Consider the following 19,176-nt stretch of genomic DNA (forward strand, 5'->3'; position numbering starts at 1 on the left):
TAAACAACTGATAATCCAAAACTCGATTTCGACGGCATAACGGCTATAAACGGTCAATCCAAAAATCAACAACATCATCAAACCACTCAAACCAATCCATATCATCTTCTAAACCAACCAAACAATCAAAATACAACCAAAATCTAAAGACCCATTTTCGAAATTAACCTCCAAAAATCATATAAAATCCAAACTTTGTTCTTTTTCCGAACCAACTTCGAATACACGATCTATGCTAGCTCAAAAAAAACATACTCGAAGATTATCAAATTCTGACAACCCAACAAAAATCAAAGTCTATGGATCGTAGCAAAACTTACGTCCAAACGAAGCCCTCGTTGCGGTGATCCCGAATCTCAACTCGAATCTGAAATCTGACAGTCGGATTGAGCGACTTGGACGGAGCAAAAGCTTGGAAAAGAAAGCCATGGCATCTCGGTCTCTCTATGGCGTGAGGGAGAAGGAGGAGGAGAGAGGAGAGAATGATGGGGAGTGATGGTGATGGAGATAATAATAATAACAAGTCAATGTCTTGACTTGGTCCAACTCCTCATCTTGCAACTCGGTCCCTGAATTTCCAAATTAAATCAATTCCATCTCGGCTCAACTAATTCCCATCAATTCAATTCTAATAATTAATAAATTCCACTAATCCCAAAATGATTAATTTCAGGGCCTTACAATATATGTTCTATGCAGAGCATGGAATAATATAGAGAAAGAAACAAGTCAACACAAAATACTGAACTTCACTGAATGAGATGACAAACAGAATTGATGGTTTTAGTAAAAGATTTATTCTTTTCAGCTTGATACAATGAATCCGATTTGTTCCACGTATATAAGTGAAGGAAGTATCAGAAGATTCTTCCTATGTACTTTAATTAGATGAGATAGATATCGAAAAGATTCTGAGTTAAGTCGATTAGTCGACAAATCCTTGATTGAAGAAAGAAACGGCTCAGAACGAATTCTTTTCAATGACTTAAAATACAACTGAATAGATACCAAATACAAGAGAATAAAAGCAAATTCGTAGAAAGAATCTGATAAGAGATGAAGAGATGAGATACGAAGTTTAGAGCTATTTGATTGAAGTGAGAATAACTTCAGATAATCATTCAGTCTATCAGATTGAATAGTTCGATTGAATGTGATTTCTAGAACGAAATCATTCCTTAGAGGGGAGGAATTGTAAGGCCCAGAAATATTAAATTATTAATTATAGTATTTGAGAATTAAATTCCATATTATGGGCTAATATTAATTTGAGAAGTTAGGGGAATTATAGATTTAATTTTCGAGCCGGAAATATTTAATTTGAGAATCTATGAATTTTGAGAATTAAATTCCGGGAATTCTTAAATTAAAAGAATAAATATTTGATTTGAATATTTATGGAATTTAAGATTTAATTCCAAGTTTTGAGAATTAATATGATTTAATTCGGAAGTGAAACCCGATCAGGAACTGATTTGCAAATATCGAAGTTCGAAGGGCTAAAGTGCAAAAGGCCGAGATTAATTAATTACTCCAAATTTATTTAATTATAATCCAAGTATATTTAATTTGGGAATATTTAGAGTTTCGATTTAAATTCTAATATTTTTAAATTATTTTGGATTAAAATTGAATTAAAAAGAGGGCCGAGGACTGAATTGCAATTTACGAAGGTTCAGGGATTAACTTGCAATTTATGCAATACCTATCCGATTTAATCAGAGTTGATACGTGTATAACTTAGAATTTCATTCAGAAAACTTGAAGATTTCCGAACAGAGAGCCGAGAGCTCTTTCTTGTCTTTTGATTTCCGATTTTCAAATTGCCGTAACTTTTGATCCGATCGTCCGATTTCGATTCCAAAAAGTGTTCTGGAATCCCTGCGATGAGGGCTTCGATTTTCTGTAAGTTTCTAATTATTTCAGCATATTTTGAAGATCAAAATATTTCAGAGATCAGATTATGAGTTTATATTTGTGTTCTTGAGCTTGTATGCACTTCGATATCGAAACCGAATCGGCGAACAGCTATCGTTTGTATTAGTTGTGATTTCCAGCATGAGTTCGATTATTTTCACTGCTGATATGAGGATATATATATTCTGTTATGTTGATTAAAGGTTGCATATGAAGTTAGAATGGTTTCGATAGTAAGTCGGTTACCGATTTTTAATCGCTACACCATCAATTCGTGTTTTTGAACCGTTTTGATAGCCTATGATTGAGCCGAGATGTTCTTGAAGATGATGTTAATGTTGTAGCAATTTTATTCTTCAATTTCAGATTATTTTTGAAGGTTGCAACTCAAGAACTTTGAATCCGAACCAAAGAAGAAGAAGAAGATGTTGAGGTTTGAAGCAATATCATTGACGACATATTGATGATTTTGAATCGATATTGAAATGATTGAATAGAATGAATATTGATATGAATGTTTTGATGCTATGTTTCAGATTTGAAGCGTTCAAAACAGAAGAAATACGAAGGTATAATGACGACATCGCAAGTCAGGGATTTTGAAACTCAAGAACGATTATTCTTGAGTTGTCCCGCCAAAACCACATACTTGTTTATTATTTTGATTTGATTTCGATGTTGTCGATCCATATCAGGTAGTGGATCTTTGAGTTTGAGTCGATATGATTACGATATGATATGATATTGAATTGATTCTATTGCCAAGATCTAAGGCGATCTTATTTTCAAGTCTGAGACGACTTCGATAGATGGATATCCATGTCAAGATCGGTTACGAATCTTGATGCCATCGATGATATATGAATCAATTCTTAATCGAGATATGAGTTATTTACTCTATTGTTGAGTCGTTACGAATAGAGTTGATATGATTTATTTAACTCTTTATATGTCGATTATACTGAGAATGTTTTCTCACCGGAGTTTATCCGGCTGTTGCTTTGTTTTGTATGTGTGCATTGCAACAGATGGGGCAGGAGCTGGTCTGAGATGACATGGACGGCTCTGGAGCAAGATTTAGCAAGTGTGGACTCGGGTTTAAGCGGAATAATGATAGTGAGATTACATCAAACTTAGCAAGAAAACTAGAAACTTGAAGTTGAGATTTGAAGTATTGAATAGCTTGTAGTTTCGTGATGTTTATGAAATTTGTTGATGTAATGAAAGCATGATTTGATGCTTTAAACTTCCTACTTGTCGATATGCATGTTTCCAGATTGTATATTATGTTTGGAATCAAATTTATGGTTGATCCATGCCATGGTTCCAAGTTCTTGACAGCAAAATGATTTCTGCAAGTTTCTGGAAATGTCTTCCGCTCGATCGGGGAAAAACGTGCGATCGAGCGCGGCCTATCACTTTGCAAATCCGAGAGCAGTTTGATGTTGCCCGCTCGATCGGATGAAAGTTACCGATCGAGCGCGGCATGTAAAAACTCAAACCCGAGAGCATGATCTTATTGCTCGCTCGATCGGCTGATTTTGCCCGATCGAGCGAGGCTATGGAATTTTAAAAAAAAAAAATTCTGCTCTTGGTTTATTATTCTTAATTGTTTGATTAATTATTTAATTAATCATTAGTTGCCCTAAGATGAGATTAGCAACCCGAGGTCCCCACAATGATGTTCTTGATGGGACTCAATGATTCCTTTGCCCAAGTTGTATATGGATCCTCTGCCTCCAATCAATCGTGTTTTGTCTTTAATCATACAAGAAGAAAGGCAACGCACAATTGGATATCAGTCAAATTCCACTCCCTCGACCAGTGACATGGCCTTTTTACTCGGGGTTGATCAATCTCAAACAAATGTTAACAATCGAGGTTCCTACAAGACTCAAAAGGGCAGACCATTTTGTGCTTCCTGTAGACGTCCAGGTCACACGGTTGAAACATGTTATAAGATTCATGGTTCACCACCTAGTTACAAATCTAGAAACAAATAAATGAATCAAGGATATGCTGCTCCTGTGAATCAACTCTCTGGAAATCATGTGGAGGCTGCCCCTCCCAATATATTTCAGAATGTTGACAAGCATCAAATGGAACAATTGATGACAATGTTTGTACAACATTTATCTAAAACTGATTAGCCAGCAAAATCTCCAGAAAACACTTGTAATGCCTCTGTTTCAGGTACTTGTTTTTCTATCTCAATACCAAATGTGTTACATTCCACCTCGTCTTGGATAGTTGATTCTGGAGCATCTCGACACATTTGCTTTCATGCAAATGCCTTCATCAACATTAAGACAGTTTATAATTCAAGCGTAACTGTGCCTAATCATGAAGATATTGAAGTCAAATATTGTGGTGACATAAAGTTGGGGTCAATGGTTCTTTTGGATGTGCTTTATATACTAGAGTTCAAATTCAATTTGATCTCGGTCAGCTCACTCCTTGCTGATACACCACATACAATTACTTTCTGTCATGACTCTTTTGTTATCCAGGACAACTTCACCAAGAGGATGATTGGAAAGGGTAAAAGGATAGATGGACTTTACATTTTAGAGGATGCCTCGACAAAATCACAGATTTCTATCAATCATGTTGACACACAAGTATGGCACAATCGACTTGGACATCCATCACTAAAGATTTTACAAAATTTAAGAACTCATTTAGGACTTGATGTTGCTGGTTTATATTCTGAATCACCTTGTACTGTTTGTCCTCTTGAAAAATAGAAACGTTTACCATTTGTTTCTCATCATAATAAATCCTTAGTTGCTTTTGACCTTATACATTGTGATATCTGGGGTCCGTATCATATTTCAACACACAAAAATCAATGCTTCTTTTTTACATTAGTTGATGATACAACAAGATTTACATTTTCTTATTCAACACAATTCTGAAGCATTGAGTGTGGTTTCCAGATTTTGTACCATGATTGAAACTCAATTTCAACAGAAGATTAAGGCATTTCGTACTGATAATGCTAAAGAATTGGCATTTACTGAACTCTTCCAGAATCGAGGCATAATGCATCAATTTTCTTGTGTTTAAACTCCTCGGAAAAACTCAGTGGTTGAAAGGAAACATCAGCACTTGCTAAAAGTAGCTCGTTCTTTGTTTTTTCAATCACATATGCCAATAAAATTCTGGAGTGACTGTGTCCTGACTGCTACTTATCTAGTGAATCGAGTACCTTCACCATGGACTGAAAATAAATCTCCATATGAGTTGTTATACAACAAGCATGCAGATTATTCTCAGCTTAAAGTGTTTGGATGTCTTGCTTTTGCATCTACTTTATCAGCACATCGTCACCAGTTCACTCCTCGAGCTCGCATTTGTGTTTTCCTAGGATATCCTCCAGGCATGAAAGGTTACAAGTTATTGGACATTAGTAATGAGGAAATATTTATCTCTCGTGATGTTGTCTACCATGAATCTATATTTTCTTTCCTATCCATATCTCTAGCAGAATTCATCATTGATCAATTTATTGATGTAGTAATTCCTAAACCAGCTCACAATGACAGTGATTCTCAGGACCAGCATCAAATAATTCAGACAACACCATGTGATGACATCTCACAAACACCAGAAGAAACCTCACAATTACCTCCAACTCGAAAAACCTCAAGGATATCTCGACAACCATCATACTTCAGAGATTATCATTGTCACATGTTAGAATGTAACTCCATGCCACAATCCACAGCTACATACCCTTTAAATGATTATATTTACTATGCTTCCTTGTCTCAGCCTTATAGGAACTTTGTCCTCAACATCTCTACCCAATTTGAACCTCAATTTTATCATCAAGCGGTTCAACATGATTCATAGAGGCAGCCATGAAGGATGAACTTGATGCAATGGAAGCTAACAACACTTGGATAGTGGTTCCACTTCCCTTGGGAAAACAATCAATTGGATATCGTTGGTATACAAAATCAAACACAAATCAGATGTATGCTTTGTTATTTACTTTGATAAATTTAGAAAAATATATATAATCTTAATATATTTTTGATAAATAGTATTTTATTTAAAATAATTTTGATTGATAGCAATATTTGTTATTTAAAATATTTTGATTAATTTTAAAATTTAATATTAGAATAAAAAAATTTACCCAAAATATTTTATGTATTTTATCATAAAATTGAATGATAATTTATATATTCTTATATAATAAAATTTATTAATATCATATATATATATATATATTTTGGGGTATGGGGTATGGGGAGTTGGTCCTCGCGGGGATGGGGATGGGGAATCCCTGATAAAAAATTATGGGGATTGGGGCGGGTATGAAGATGTGGTTTGAATTCGGGGACGGGGATGGGGAAGGAATCTTCGTCACCGCCCCTCCCCGCCTCGCCCTATTGTCATCCCTTTTAAAATCTCAGAAATAATGACTAAAAACTATAATGGTACAACTTTATTTAGGAGACCACACATATCGACAACAACATTCTAGACGAGAATATGGAAAATTCCTTGGTTCATTTTTCGGATGAACCAAGAAAGTATCCTATTGACCTTGCTTAGTTAGCATATGTAGCAGGCTCGCAAACCTTTCATTCTTGCTAATGATCATGTAAACTACTTTTTGTTATGAAGCCTTCTTTTGCTCTAAATGATTGAACTTCAAGTCAATAATCCGTTGCATAAAGTCTAACACTCCCTTGTATTGCTCTTTTATTTTTTTTTAAAAATAAAATTAACGATAAATAAAATAAAAAATATAAAGAAAAACACACACAATCGTTACACATACCCTGTTCCAACCAATCCATGTTGATTCTAGGTAGGTAGATTGATTCATAGATTTTTCCGGGGAAACGACTGTTGATCCCGTAACCACAAATCACAATGGGACCAACAATTTCAATTCTCCCAAAAGAGCATGTCGTATTCCATCTATCACAAAAAATGGATCATTTTATGCCTTTGGAAGACATGTAAACATGTCCCAGAACATCGAAATTTTTTGCATGTTGAAGAATAAGAGATGAAGAAGAAAGAGTTTTATGATGAGCGAAGGAGAAACTGTTAAGATGAAGTGGGAGTGGGGAATTGTTTGAAGTTAAATGAAGAGGGAGCGAGAGGGGAATTAATTATAGACGAGTCATGCATCTGTTGATCTGAATTTTATTAATTATTCAGAGGATCCTTTTCCAGAGGAGGATTGCTTCTGACTCGAGAATCACCTTTCATCCTTTGTATATCTCTGTGTGTGTTGTACAACGGACCAAGATCCTCTACAGTGAGGGTCCAACAGTAAATGGTGTTGTGGTGCTCAAACGACGTCGTTTAATGCAATTTTTAATTATTTTTTTTATAATTCCTTTTACTTTCTCATTCTTTCCCTTTAATGAAAATGTGTCCGCTTGTTTTTTTTTGCCTTCAATAAAGAGGTTACATTTCCAACTTCCACTATCACAAAATATATATATATATATATATATATATATATATATATACTTCCAACTTCATTTTTTTTTCGCTTGTTAATTTTTTATTATTTTGTCCAATTCTTTCTTACATTATCTCATATGAGTAGGAATGCTAATTTGGTTGCACACAAATTAGCTCATGTGATTTTATCTTCAGATTTTTGTTTGTATTTGTCTAGTAGTACTCTGCCTTCATGGCTTTATTCTCTTGTAACTCACGATTTCAGGTTTTAATATTACTGTTATTTTCAAAAAAAAAAAAAAAAGTAAGTTCTCTTTTTCTTTATTATTTAATTTATCCCTTTTTTAAAGAATTTATTTACCATTAAGGATTGGGAAAAATATAATTTTCGGTATGTCAAAATTATTGTACAAAAAAATATCAAATGTATCCAAAGTTTTCGATATACAGAGGATTTCGGTGAGGTGAGGCAACGATAAGAAATTTGAAAAAAAAAATTTATATCGAAATATTGAACAAATATAAACACTGAAAAAATATATAATTGTTTAAGTAATAAAATATTTTCTTAAAAAATATAATTTTTTTTCGTTATATAATTTTTAAAATCATAATTTTGCGATAGACTATATATAATTTTTGATACGTACAACATGTATAGCACCCTTAAATTCATAATGATATCTATTTTGGATGTTTTTAATTTGTATAAGCACAAAACGTTGATTTCTTCAATTAAATTCCTGAAATTGAATGGAGCAAAACCAATAGAAAAGAGGTCGAAGGTACGTGTATCACTCAAGACGTGGGAACGTTGAATGAGAGGTAAAAGTATATTACAAAAAAAAAAAAAAAAAACTGAACAATTAAATGGAAAGAATAAGAAGTAAAAGGAATTAAAAAAAAAATTGACAATTGCATTAAACGACGTCGTTTAAGCAACACAACACCATTTGCTGTTGGCCTCCCACTGTAGAGGATCTTGGTCCGTTGTACAACGTTAATATCTTTTCCAAAATGTACAACAAAACACACACAATCCTATTTATACATATACATATAATGATGATGATGATAATTTTTATATTCTTATATAATAAGATTTACTAATACCATATATATATATATATATATATATATATAGATATATATATATTCTCGGGTATGGAGAGTTGGTCCCCGCAGGGATGGGGATGGAGAATCCCCGATAAGAAATTATGGTGATTGGGGCGGGTATGGGGATGAGGTTCGAACCCGCCCCATTGTCATCCTTTTTAAAATCCCAGAAATAATGACTAAAAACTATAATGGTACATATCGAAAACAACATTCTAGACGAGAATATGGAAAATTCTTTGGTTCATTTTCCGGATGAACCAAGAAAGTGTCGTATTGACCTTGCTTAGTGCTTATGTAGTAGGCTCGAAAACCTTTCATTCTTGCTAATGACCATGCAAACTACTTTCTGTGATGAAGCCTTCTCTTGCTCTAACTGATGGAACTTCAAGTCAATAATCCGTTGCATAAAGTCTAACACTCCCTTGTATTGCTTTTCTATTTTAAAAAATAAAATTAACGATAAATAAAATAAAAAATATAAAGAAAAACACACACAATCGTTACACGTACCCTATTCCAACCAGTGTTTTAAAAGGCGTAGCGTTGGAGCATAGCATTTTTGTCTTGTGATAGCGTAGCGTAAATAGCGCGGCGCATAGCGTAAGCTATTCGTGCACGCCAATTTTTTAATTAAAAAAATAGAATTATACTTATATAAGTAAGAAATATACTTATACAAACAAATAAGTTACATAAGTGATATAATTAGTTATGAAAGCATAATAATTTAGAAATTCTTACAACTAAAACGACATAATCTAAAAATAATCGGTATCATCCAATTTTACATCACTATCATCATCAAGACTATCTATGGTTGGAAAATTTCTACTATCCAAGTTTGTTGAAGCCACTTCACAATGAATTTCAGCATCCATATCGTTCTCTTCCTCATCAATAAGACTCAATCTTACTTGTTTGCCTTTGCCTTTGCCTTTGCCTTTACCACCACCTATTATATAAGAGACAAGATTTAAGAATAAATGGTGGTGATGACGTGATGTAAATAAAATAAATAATTTGCATATATTTACTTGAACTTTCACCAACTCTCTTTTTTGAAACCATGGGATGAGTCTCAAATGCATTCTCAACATCTTCAACTCGTTTATCCGAGTCTAAAATACTATCAATGGCACCCGGCGGCACACTCACAATAGGATCACTTTCAAATATATCATCTTCAAGCCATGAAGCATCTACGGGGAGGACAGGATCTTCTTTCTCAGTTATCCATTCATCATCCGAATCAATTTCATCAACTACAATGGGATCAATCTTATCTCTCCTTCTAATGCTTCTCTCATGTAGCTTGAAGTTATACTTCACAAACACCAACGCATTCAACTTGGCATGTTCAAGCCTATTCCTTTTTTTGTATGAATCTAATATTACAAAGTATTATACATATAAAGTTAAAAGTATAATATAAAAAAATATTGAACAATTTAAATTCAAGTCAAGTTAGAATAACTACCGACTCAAAAGTGCTCCAATTTCTTTCACATCCCGAAGCACTACAAGTGAGACTAAGCACTCGAATGGCAAAGTTAGTTAGCTCGGGTGTCTTACTTCCAAAGCGTTCCCACCACTTGGCTAATTATAACATAAATAATAAGAATGTTAGTATAAAATAGAAACAAAAATGTAAGTAACTACGTGTCTAAGTATGAAAGTAAAATTTTAAAAATTAAAGGATTTTACCCGGAGTCCGCAACATTCTTGTTTTTATTGCCATTGTACTTCCGAATTCTCCTGCTGCTTTGTTATAGATATCCAATTGGATGTCCGCTTTAAGACGAGCATCGAACGTCAACATCTTATCCATGCAAGCATACAATCCATCTCTAACTTCATTACAATTAGAGAACCTTTCTTCATAACGCAATTGAGGGTTCAAATAATACCCAGCCGCATGTAGAGGATGATGAAGTTGTGGAGTCCATCGTGCATCTATTTTATTCCAAATTGGCTTGTACCCCCCCCCCCCCCCCCCCCCCCCCCCCCCCCCACAATTAAATTAAAATTGTCTCTTTTGCCTTATCCATAAGCTCATATATATATCTCATGGCTGGTCTCTCCTCATAATCAACTTCCCTTAACACACTTACAAGAGGAACAACACTCTTAACACAAAATGCAACATGTGGCCAAAAGTTGGGATCATTAACTACAATTTTTTTCACTATTTCCCTTGGGTTGTTTGAGACAGTGACAAACTAACCCAATCTTTAGAAGCAGACATTTGTTCAAGTGGTCTTTTCACCATATACATATTTTGAAGAGTGAGAAACGACGTAGCAAAGCGAGTAACAGCTAGACGGAGAATTTCTTTACTCGTATACTTTCTCATCAAAGAAAGTATAGTTCCATGACCATAAATGAACTTTACAACCTTCTTAGCATGATTAATTGTATCCGTAAAAATCTTTAACTTTGCAATATCCTCGAGCATTAGATCAATGCAATGCGCAGCACAAGGTGTCCACCATATCCTCTTTCTAGTCTCTATAATTTTTTCCCAGCCTTGATGCAATTCGAAGCATTATCTGTGATAATTTGAATCACATTTTCCTCTCCCACCTCTTTAACAACATCATCAAGATATTTAAAAATCAATTCGCCATTTTTAATAGAAGCTGATGCATCAACAGATTTAAAAAAAAAAGTTCCAGCAGGACTATTTACCAAAATATTGATCAAAACTTCTACTCTTACCATCCGTCCAACCATCGGACATAATACTGCATCCATATGTTTTCCATACCTTTTCATGCTCCTCATAAATAATATTTATATCATCAACCTCGGCCTTAAGTATCCAAGTTCTTAATTCATGCATCGAGGGAGGCTTGAACCCTTTTCCATATTCGGAAATCCCCTCAACCATAGGCAACCAATAAGGATCATTCACAACATTAAAAGAAAGTGCAGCGGAGTAAATAAATCGACCAACTCTGCGCTTCACATCAACAAGCAATTCTTTTTTGTAGGCTGAATTGAGGGTTGTTTGTCTAGGTTCCGAACTAACAAAGCCATCAAGAGTACCTTTTGATTGGGTGCTAGTACTACCATTAAATCCAATTGAGCTGCCCCCTTTACTTCCATGTTTCGATGATTTCCTAGCACCCCGGGGACCCTCACCAATCTATCGTAACAATTCGCTTTGTTTGTTTTTAAATTCTCTAGATTTCTCAAGTGATTCTAAAATTTCCTGCTTAACATCATCCGAAAAACTAACACAGGGTGAAACACCTTTATGATTTTGAGCTAAATGTTGCTTTAGGTGAGTAACACCCCCATTCGATACATGGTGACAAAATTTACACCGAATGGATTTTTCTCCCTCATTTTGATAACAATACTTCCAACCAATATATTTTTTTGAAGAATTCGTTGACATTTACAACCACTTTCAAGTCAACAATCTGCCCAATATTCAACCAATAAATCCAAAAAAGTCTGCCCAGAAATTAAACCCATATCGCCCAAAAAAAAGCACAAATTCGCAACAGAAATCTGCTCTGAAATCTAATAATTGTTGCCCAACTTTTCTAACAAAAATCACCTCAAAAAATGCCCCAAAAGAGCACAAATTCGCACCCGAAGTCTTCCTTGAAATCAGATCTAGGGTTCATCTTCACCTCTGAAGTTGCTCTGGAAAGTTTCGATTCTCAATGGGGGCTATAATTTTGCTTCGCGCGAGGAATTTTGAATCGACTCTTGGATGTAGGCATGAGAAATGGCTTGTCAATTGTATGTTTTACGTCAAATTAATTAATTGATGGGCTTTTATAATCTTGCACAAATAGTGTGGGATATTCCCTAAAAAGCATAATAGCGCACGCTATTGGCGCCCAGGCGCGCCTTTCTGGAAAATAGCGTGCGCTAATTGTGTACCACGCTAAATACTGAGCGCTATGTAGCGCTCAGCCCAGAAATTGCGCTATAGCGCGCCTCATAGCACACTATAGCGCGCTTTTAAAAACACTGGTTCCAACCAATCCATGTTGATTCTGGCTAGGTCGATTGCTTCATAGATTTTGTTGGGGAATCGACCATTGATCCCGTAACCACAAATCACAATGGGACCAACAATTTCAATTCTCCCAAAAGAGCATTTTGTATTCCATCTACCACCAAAAATGGATCATTTTGTGTCTTTTGCGAACATGTAAACATGTCTCAGAACACCGAAATTTTTTGCATGTTGAAGAATAAGAGATGAAGAGAAATAGTTTTATGGTGAGCGAGGAAATTGTTTGAAGTGAGATGAAGAGAGAGAGGGAGGGGAATTAATCATAGACGAGTCATGCATTTGTTGATCTGAATTTTATTAATTATTCAGGGGATCCTTTTCCAGAGGAGGATTGCTTCTGACTCGAGGATCACCTTTCGTCCTTTGTATATCTATGTGAGTGTGTTGTACAATGTTAATATCTTTTAAAAAATGTACAACAAAACACACACAATCCTATTTATACATATACATATAATGATGATGATGATAATTATAATAATGAATAAAATATATAAAAGTTTATAAATTATATTATATCAATATATTATAATGTAATTATGTTTATTTGCATGTGTAAGTTTATATTCCGTTGAAATCTGTGAACAAGTTTTTCAATGTCTATAAAAATATGTCAAAGTAAATCCACAAAAATTTGTGGAAATCCTTTACAATTCTATGTAATTTTATAAAAGTATGTGAAAAAAGACACGTCAATTTATTCGGGAAGGGGAACATAGAGTCACTCTATTTTGGGAAAGGAATTATAACATAACCAATCACGCGAGTGTTAGATGAGTTTGACCAAATTGAGGACATTTCTCATAAATGGGTGTGAGACGAGTTTGATCGAATTGATGTTGAAGTAGGGATATTATTAATGAGCCGATTTCAAGAACACCTTTTTTTCGGGGATCGCCTTCTGATGAATAAATAAATACCTTATCAAAATCACAAATTAGTATCTCCTTTGTACATGAAATTAAGTTAATTTAAATATGAAGAAATTGGTGATAAATAGCGTACAGTACCAAGGTCAGGAAAATTTGTACTGCAGTTCCTGACACACCTCAAAAACATGCAAATCTCACATGTATTGCTTGGGAGGTAAAGAGGGTAACCGGAAGTTGTTGCTAGGGTCACTCGATTTTCTTTGATCACATTTCTTTATGTTGTTTATCGATTATTTTTAATAGTAATTAAATTTAGAAAATTGTGCGTTTTGGCTTAAAGGTTTAGTTAACACTAAACAAAAGCATGGGAGAAAGCCTTTAAGGGTGAAGCGTGAACTTTTGGTTTCAAGGCTCATTGGATACATTTTGGTTTTAAGGCTCATTAATCATAGACCTACAGGATATTACTAAGAAAATGTATTTTAAAAAGTTATAGAATATATTTTAAAGGTCATTTTTGGAACTTAGGGCTATTTTAAAAAATTAACTTAATCGAAGGCAAAAATTCATTATTAAAAAAAATCCCTCAAAAAAAATTACAGGTATCATGCCAATAGAATTTCCGTAAAACATCATTAAATATTTTAAGTGGATAAGTAATAGACAACTCATTAAAATCTAGGGATGACAATTTTTCCTGTAGGTTAGGGTTTTCGCGGGGAAAACCCGAAACGAAGCGGTTTTGGAGGAGAATTTTTGTGTATGGGTTTGGGTTCGAGGATTTTTAAAAATCCCCGCAATATATTGGGACGGGTATGAGAATGTTATCCTCATCCTCGAACCTGCCCCAAAAACTGGAAGACTACCAGAGAATGGAAGAAAAAGGGTCATATCAAAAAACTGATCACATTCCTTATTATATGGTTTCTTTGGCGTGCGAGAAACGAACACAAACACAAGGGGAGGAACATTCATTCGGCCATTATTATTATGAATATTACTGAATTTCTATTGTCCCTTAACCGTGCAGGAGTGCTTAGAGCAGGGCATTGGTCTGGTTATATGGAAGTAGCAGAATCTATGGGGTTGAAATATTCGGTTAACAGAGTCACTTCTATTCGAGTGTTTCGTTGGTTACCTCCTGCCATAGGAGAATTTAAGTTGAACTCGGACGGATGTTCGAAAGGAGACGGTGAGTCTGGGATTGGCGGTATTATCAGAGATCATAATGGAAATCCTCTTATTGCATTTCATGACCATATTGGGTTAGGATCAAATACCAGAGCTGAATTGTTAGCCATTAGTAAAGGGTTACATATTTGTAAATTACATAACTTTTTTTCCTTGTGGCTGGAAGTGGATTCCATGGCAGCCTTGGCTATTTTAGATTCAGATTCTACAGACTGGAACATATGTGGATGTTTAACTCAAATTCAAGATATCTTGTTATCTTTGGTGGTTAGGAAATCTCATGTTTATCGAGAGGCGAACACTGCTGCAAATGAGCTGGCTCATATGGGGGTGGCTAATGGGTTAGCAATTTTAAGACCGGAGGAGCTGCATGGCAAAATCCAAGGGATTTGCATATTAGATAGGATAGGTCTTCCCTATATTATATGCAAATCGGTTTTTCATTAAATCTGCTGTTATTTTCTTGGTAGCTCTTGTTATTTCTTGAGAGGTTTTGGCCTAGTCCTCCCTCTTTTGTATTTTTCTTTTATTTTAATAAACGGGTAGGGGTCTGCCAAACCCCCCGCCACAGCAGGCGGTGTTTTTTTTAAAAAATAAAATAAAATAAACTATTAATATTAATATATGTATACTTTGTAATTTATTTTGATAAATTTAGAAATAATATATAATCTTACTAATTTTTTTATAAATAGTATTTAATTTAAAATAATTTTGATTGATAGCAATATTTGTTATTTAAAATATTTTGATTAATTTTAAATTTTAATATTAGAATAAAAAATTTTAACTAAAATATTTTATGTATTTTATCATAAATTGAATAATAATTTTTATATTATTATATATATATTCTCAGGCATGGGGATGGGTATGGGGAGTTGGCCCTCGCGGGAATGGGGATGGGGATGGGGAATCTCAGATAAGAAATTATGGGGATTGGAGCAGGTATGTGGATGGGGTTCGAATCCGTCCTCACCCCGTCCCATTGTCATCCCTATTAAAATCTCAGAAACAATGAATAAAAACTATAATGGTACAACTTAATTTATTTAGGAGACCACACATATCGACAACAACATTCTAGACGAGAATATGAAAAATTTCTTGGTTCATTTTTTGGATGAACCAAGAAAGTGTCGTATTGATCTTTGCTTAGTTAGCATATCTAGAAGACTCACCCCTGTTCCAACCAATCCATGTTGATTATGGCTAGGTAGATTGCTTCATAGATTTTGTCGGGGAATCGACAGTTGATCCACCACAAATCACAATGGGATCAACAATTTCAATTCTCCCAAAAGAGCATTTCGTATTCCATCTACCACCAAAAATGAATCATTTTGTGTCTTTTACGGACATGTAAACATGTCTCAGAACACCGAAATTTTTTGCATGTTGAAGAATAAGAGATGAAGAGAAATAGTTTTATGGTGAGCGAAGAAGAAACTGTTAAGATGAAGTGGGAGTAGGGAATTGTTTGAAGTGAGATGAAGAGAGAGCGGGAGGGGAATTAATCATAGACGAGTCATGCATTTTTTGATCTGAATTTTATTAATTATTCAGGGAATCCTTTTCCAGATGAGGATTGCTTCTGACTCGAGGATCACCTTTCGTCCTTTGTATATCTATGTGAGTGTGTTGTACAACGTTAATATCTTTTAAAAATGTACAACAAAACACACACAATCATATTTATACCTACACATATAATAATAATAATAATAATAATAATAATAATAATAATAATAATAATAATAATAATAATAATAATAATAATAATAATAAAATATATAAAACTTTATAAATTTTATTATATCAATATATTATAATGTAATTATGTTTATTTGAATGTGTAAGTTTATATTCCGTTTAAATCTGTGAACAAGTTTATCAATGTCTATAAAAATATGTCAAAGTAAATCCACAAAAATTTGTGAAAATATTTTACAACTCTATGTAATTCTATAAAAGTATGTAAAAAAAAAAAACAAAGACGCGTCAATTTATTTGGGAAGGGGAACATAGAGTCAATCCAATTTGGCGAAGGAATTATAACATAAACAATCACGCGAGTGTTAGATGAGTTTGACCAAATTGAGGACATTTCTCATAAATGGGTGTGAGACGATTTTGATCGAATTGATGTTGAAGTAGGGATATTATTAATGAGCCGATTTCAAGATCACCTTTTTTTTTTTTTGAGGATCGCCTTCTGACGAGTAGATAAATACCATATCAAAATCACAAATTAGTATCTCCTTTGTACATGAAATTTTAGTTAATTAAAATATGGAGAAATTGGTGATAAATAGGGTCCAGTACCAAGGTCATGAAAATTTGTACTGCAGTTCCTGAAACACCTCAAAAACGCGCAAATCTCACATGTATTGCTTAGGAGGTAAATAGGGGCACCGAAAGTTGTTGCAAGGGTCACTCAATTTTCTTTGATCTCATTGTTTTATGTTTTTTATCGATTATTTTTTATAATAATTAAATTCAAACAATTGTGCGTCTTGGTTTAAAGGTTTAGCTAGCACTAAACAAAAGCATGGGAGAAAGCCTTCAGGGTGAAGCGTGAACTTTTGGTTTGAAGGCTCACCGGATACCTTTTGATTTTAAGGCTCATTAATAATAGACATATCAGGTTATTACTAAGAAAATGTATTTTAAAAAGTTATAAAATATAATTATGTATATTTTTTTTCTTACAGCACGTATCCATCCATAATAAATTTTACTTTAATTTCTTTGCTTTTAAAAGACTTCCCGTATATGTCGACAATTATTAATGGTCAAAAGTATATGTATTTAGGAAAATAAAATTAAATCCATTCAAAACATAAAAATATTTTGAAATTTAATATCTCTTTCGTGTTTATATAGAAAAGAATACTGAATACAAAATATATCGTAAAGGTTATTTTTGGAATTTAGGTCTATTTTAAAATATTAACTTAATCGGAGGCCAAAATTCATTATGGTAGTTTAATAAAGGCATTTTTAAAAAAATCCCTCAAAAAAAATTACATGTATCATGCTAATAAAATTTCCGGAAACATCAAATATTTTAAGTGGATAAGTAATTGACAACTCATTAAAATCCCAGAAATAATGGCTAAAAACTATAATGGTACAATTTTATTTAGGAAATCCACACATATCGACAACAACATGCTTGACGAGAATATATATATGGAAAATTCCTTGGTTCATTTTCTGGATGAACCAAGAATGTGACGTATTGACCTTGCTTAGTTAGCATATGTAGCAGGCTCGCAAACCTTTCATTCTTGCAAATGATCATGCAAACTACTTTTTGTGATGAAGCCGTCTCTTGCTCTGACTGATGGAACTTCAAGTCAATAATTCATTATATAAAGTCTAACACTCCCTTGTATTGTTCTTCTGTTTAAAAAATAAAATTAACGATAAATAAAATAACAAATATAAAGAAAAACATACACGTGCCCTGTTTCAACCAATCCACGTTGATTCTGGCAGTAGATTGCTTCATAGATTTTGTCGGGGAATCGACCGTTGATCCCGTAACCACAAATCACAATGGGACCAACAATTCCAATTCTTCCAAGAGCATGTCGTATTCCATCTGCCACAAAAAAATGGATCATTTTGTGTCTTTTGTGGACATGTAAACATGTCCCAGAACACCAAAATTTTTTGTATGTTGAAAAATAAGAGATGAAGAGAAAGAGTTTTACGTTGAGCCAAGGAGAAACTGTTAAGATGAAGTGGGGGTAGGGAATTGTTTGAAGTGAGATGAAGAGGGAGCAGGAGGGAAATTAATTATAAACGAGTCAGACATCTGTTGGTCTGAATTTTATTAATTATTTCATATATAATTCAAAACAATTAAATTTTTTGACAGGATGCTAAATTTTTTCAGATACAAAAAGTTATATAAAGAAAAAATAATAATAAGTAAAATAAACAAATAAAGACAACCCCGCTGCCTGTTGCACACGCACGCATCCTAAGAGGGGAGTGCTACACTCTCCTTCCTGTGCTTAAATACATTTTGTTTAAAAAAAATATTGGGATTGATTTATAGATTTAAAAGAATTTAAATTAAAAACCCCACCCTTGCAATTAGAGTGGGGTTTTATACAAATATAAACCCTCCGTCAATGATACTCTATCTGTCACTCTCCATTTTAAGCAAAATGGGACACATTGTTTCTCATTCACTTTCCGGTTCCACCTTTATTTGATTTGTTCTTGCAAGCAACTGTCAAGTAATTTATTTGAAATCTCGGCTTTGCTATTGGACCTCCTTCTTGGGCTGAAATCATAAAAGTCCATCACCAATTTTGATCACCTTATCCTTGATTTATTGGGCCATTTAAATATTTATTGTTATGCCATAGTTCATACATCGGTATTATTTATTATTAGTGTATTGGTGCACGCGTTGCGTGTATAATATTTTTGTAATTAATTTTATTTATATTAAAATAGAAGAAATATCATAGTTGTAAAAATTATTTAGGCACTAATCTGTAATATGAAATATCAAAAAAATTTTAAAAAAAAATAAAAGTGTAATATATATATCACATAAGACAATTTTGACAAAAC

General features: G+C 33.7%; 1 protein-coding gene across 1 annotated transcript; it reads right to left on the minus strand.

The window, feature by feature from the left end:
* Positions 1-9,170: 9,170 nt before the first annotated feature.
* Positions 9,171-14,361, minus strand: LOC140878555 (uncharacterized). The gene is made up of 4 exons (XM_073282160.1): positions 14,229-14,361; positions 11,194-11,523; positions 10,700-11,001; positions 9,171-10,447 (listed from the first exon to the last, which is right to left on the minus strand). The coding sequence occupies exons 1-4, from the start codon at positions 14,359-14,361 to the stop codon at positions 10,166-10,168; spliced, it is 1,047 nt and encodes a 348-aa protein (XP_073138261.1). The 3' UTR covers positions 9,171-10,165.
* Positions 14,362-19,176: the final 4,815 nt, after the last annotated feature.

The sequence above is a fragment of the Henckelia pumila genome, chromosome 2 (genome assembly GCF_033568475.1).
Source record: "Henckelia pumila isolate YLH828 chromosome 2, ASM3356847v2, whole genome shotgun sequence".
NCBI lineage: Eukaryota > Viridiplantae > Streptophyta > Magnoliopsida > Lamiales > Gesneriaceae > Henckelia > Henckelia pumila.

What these genes read in the sequence shown, in the direction of transcription:
- LOC140878555 (XM_073282160.1), bottom strand. Translation starts at nt 14,361, where the DNA reads ATGAATGTTCCTCCCCTTGTGTTTGTGTTCGTTTCTCGCACGCCAAAG. An exon ending in GTCCGATGGTTGGACGGATG is followed by an intron (nt 11,002 to 11,193) that starts GTAAGAGTAGAA and finishes AATTGCATCAAG; the next exon opens with GCTGGGAAAAAATTATAGAG. An exon ending in TGTCTGCTTCTAAAGATTGG is followed by an intron (nt 10,448 to 10,699) that starts GTTAGTTTGTCA and finishes GGGGGGTACAAG; the next exon opens with CCAATTTGGAATAAAATAGA.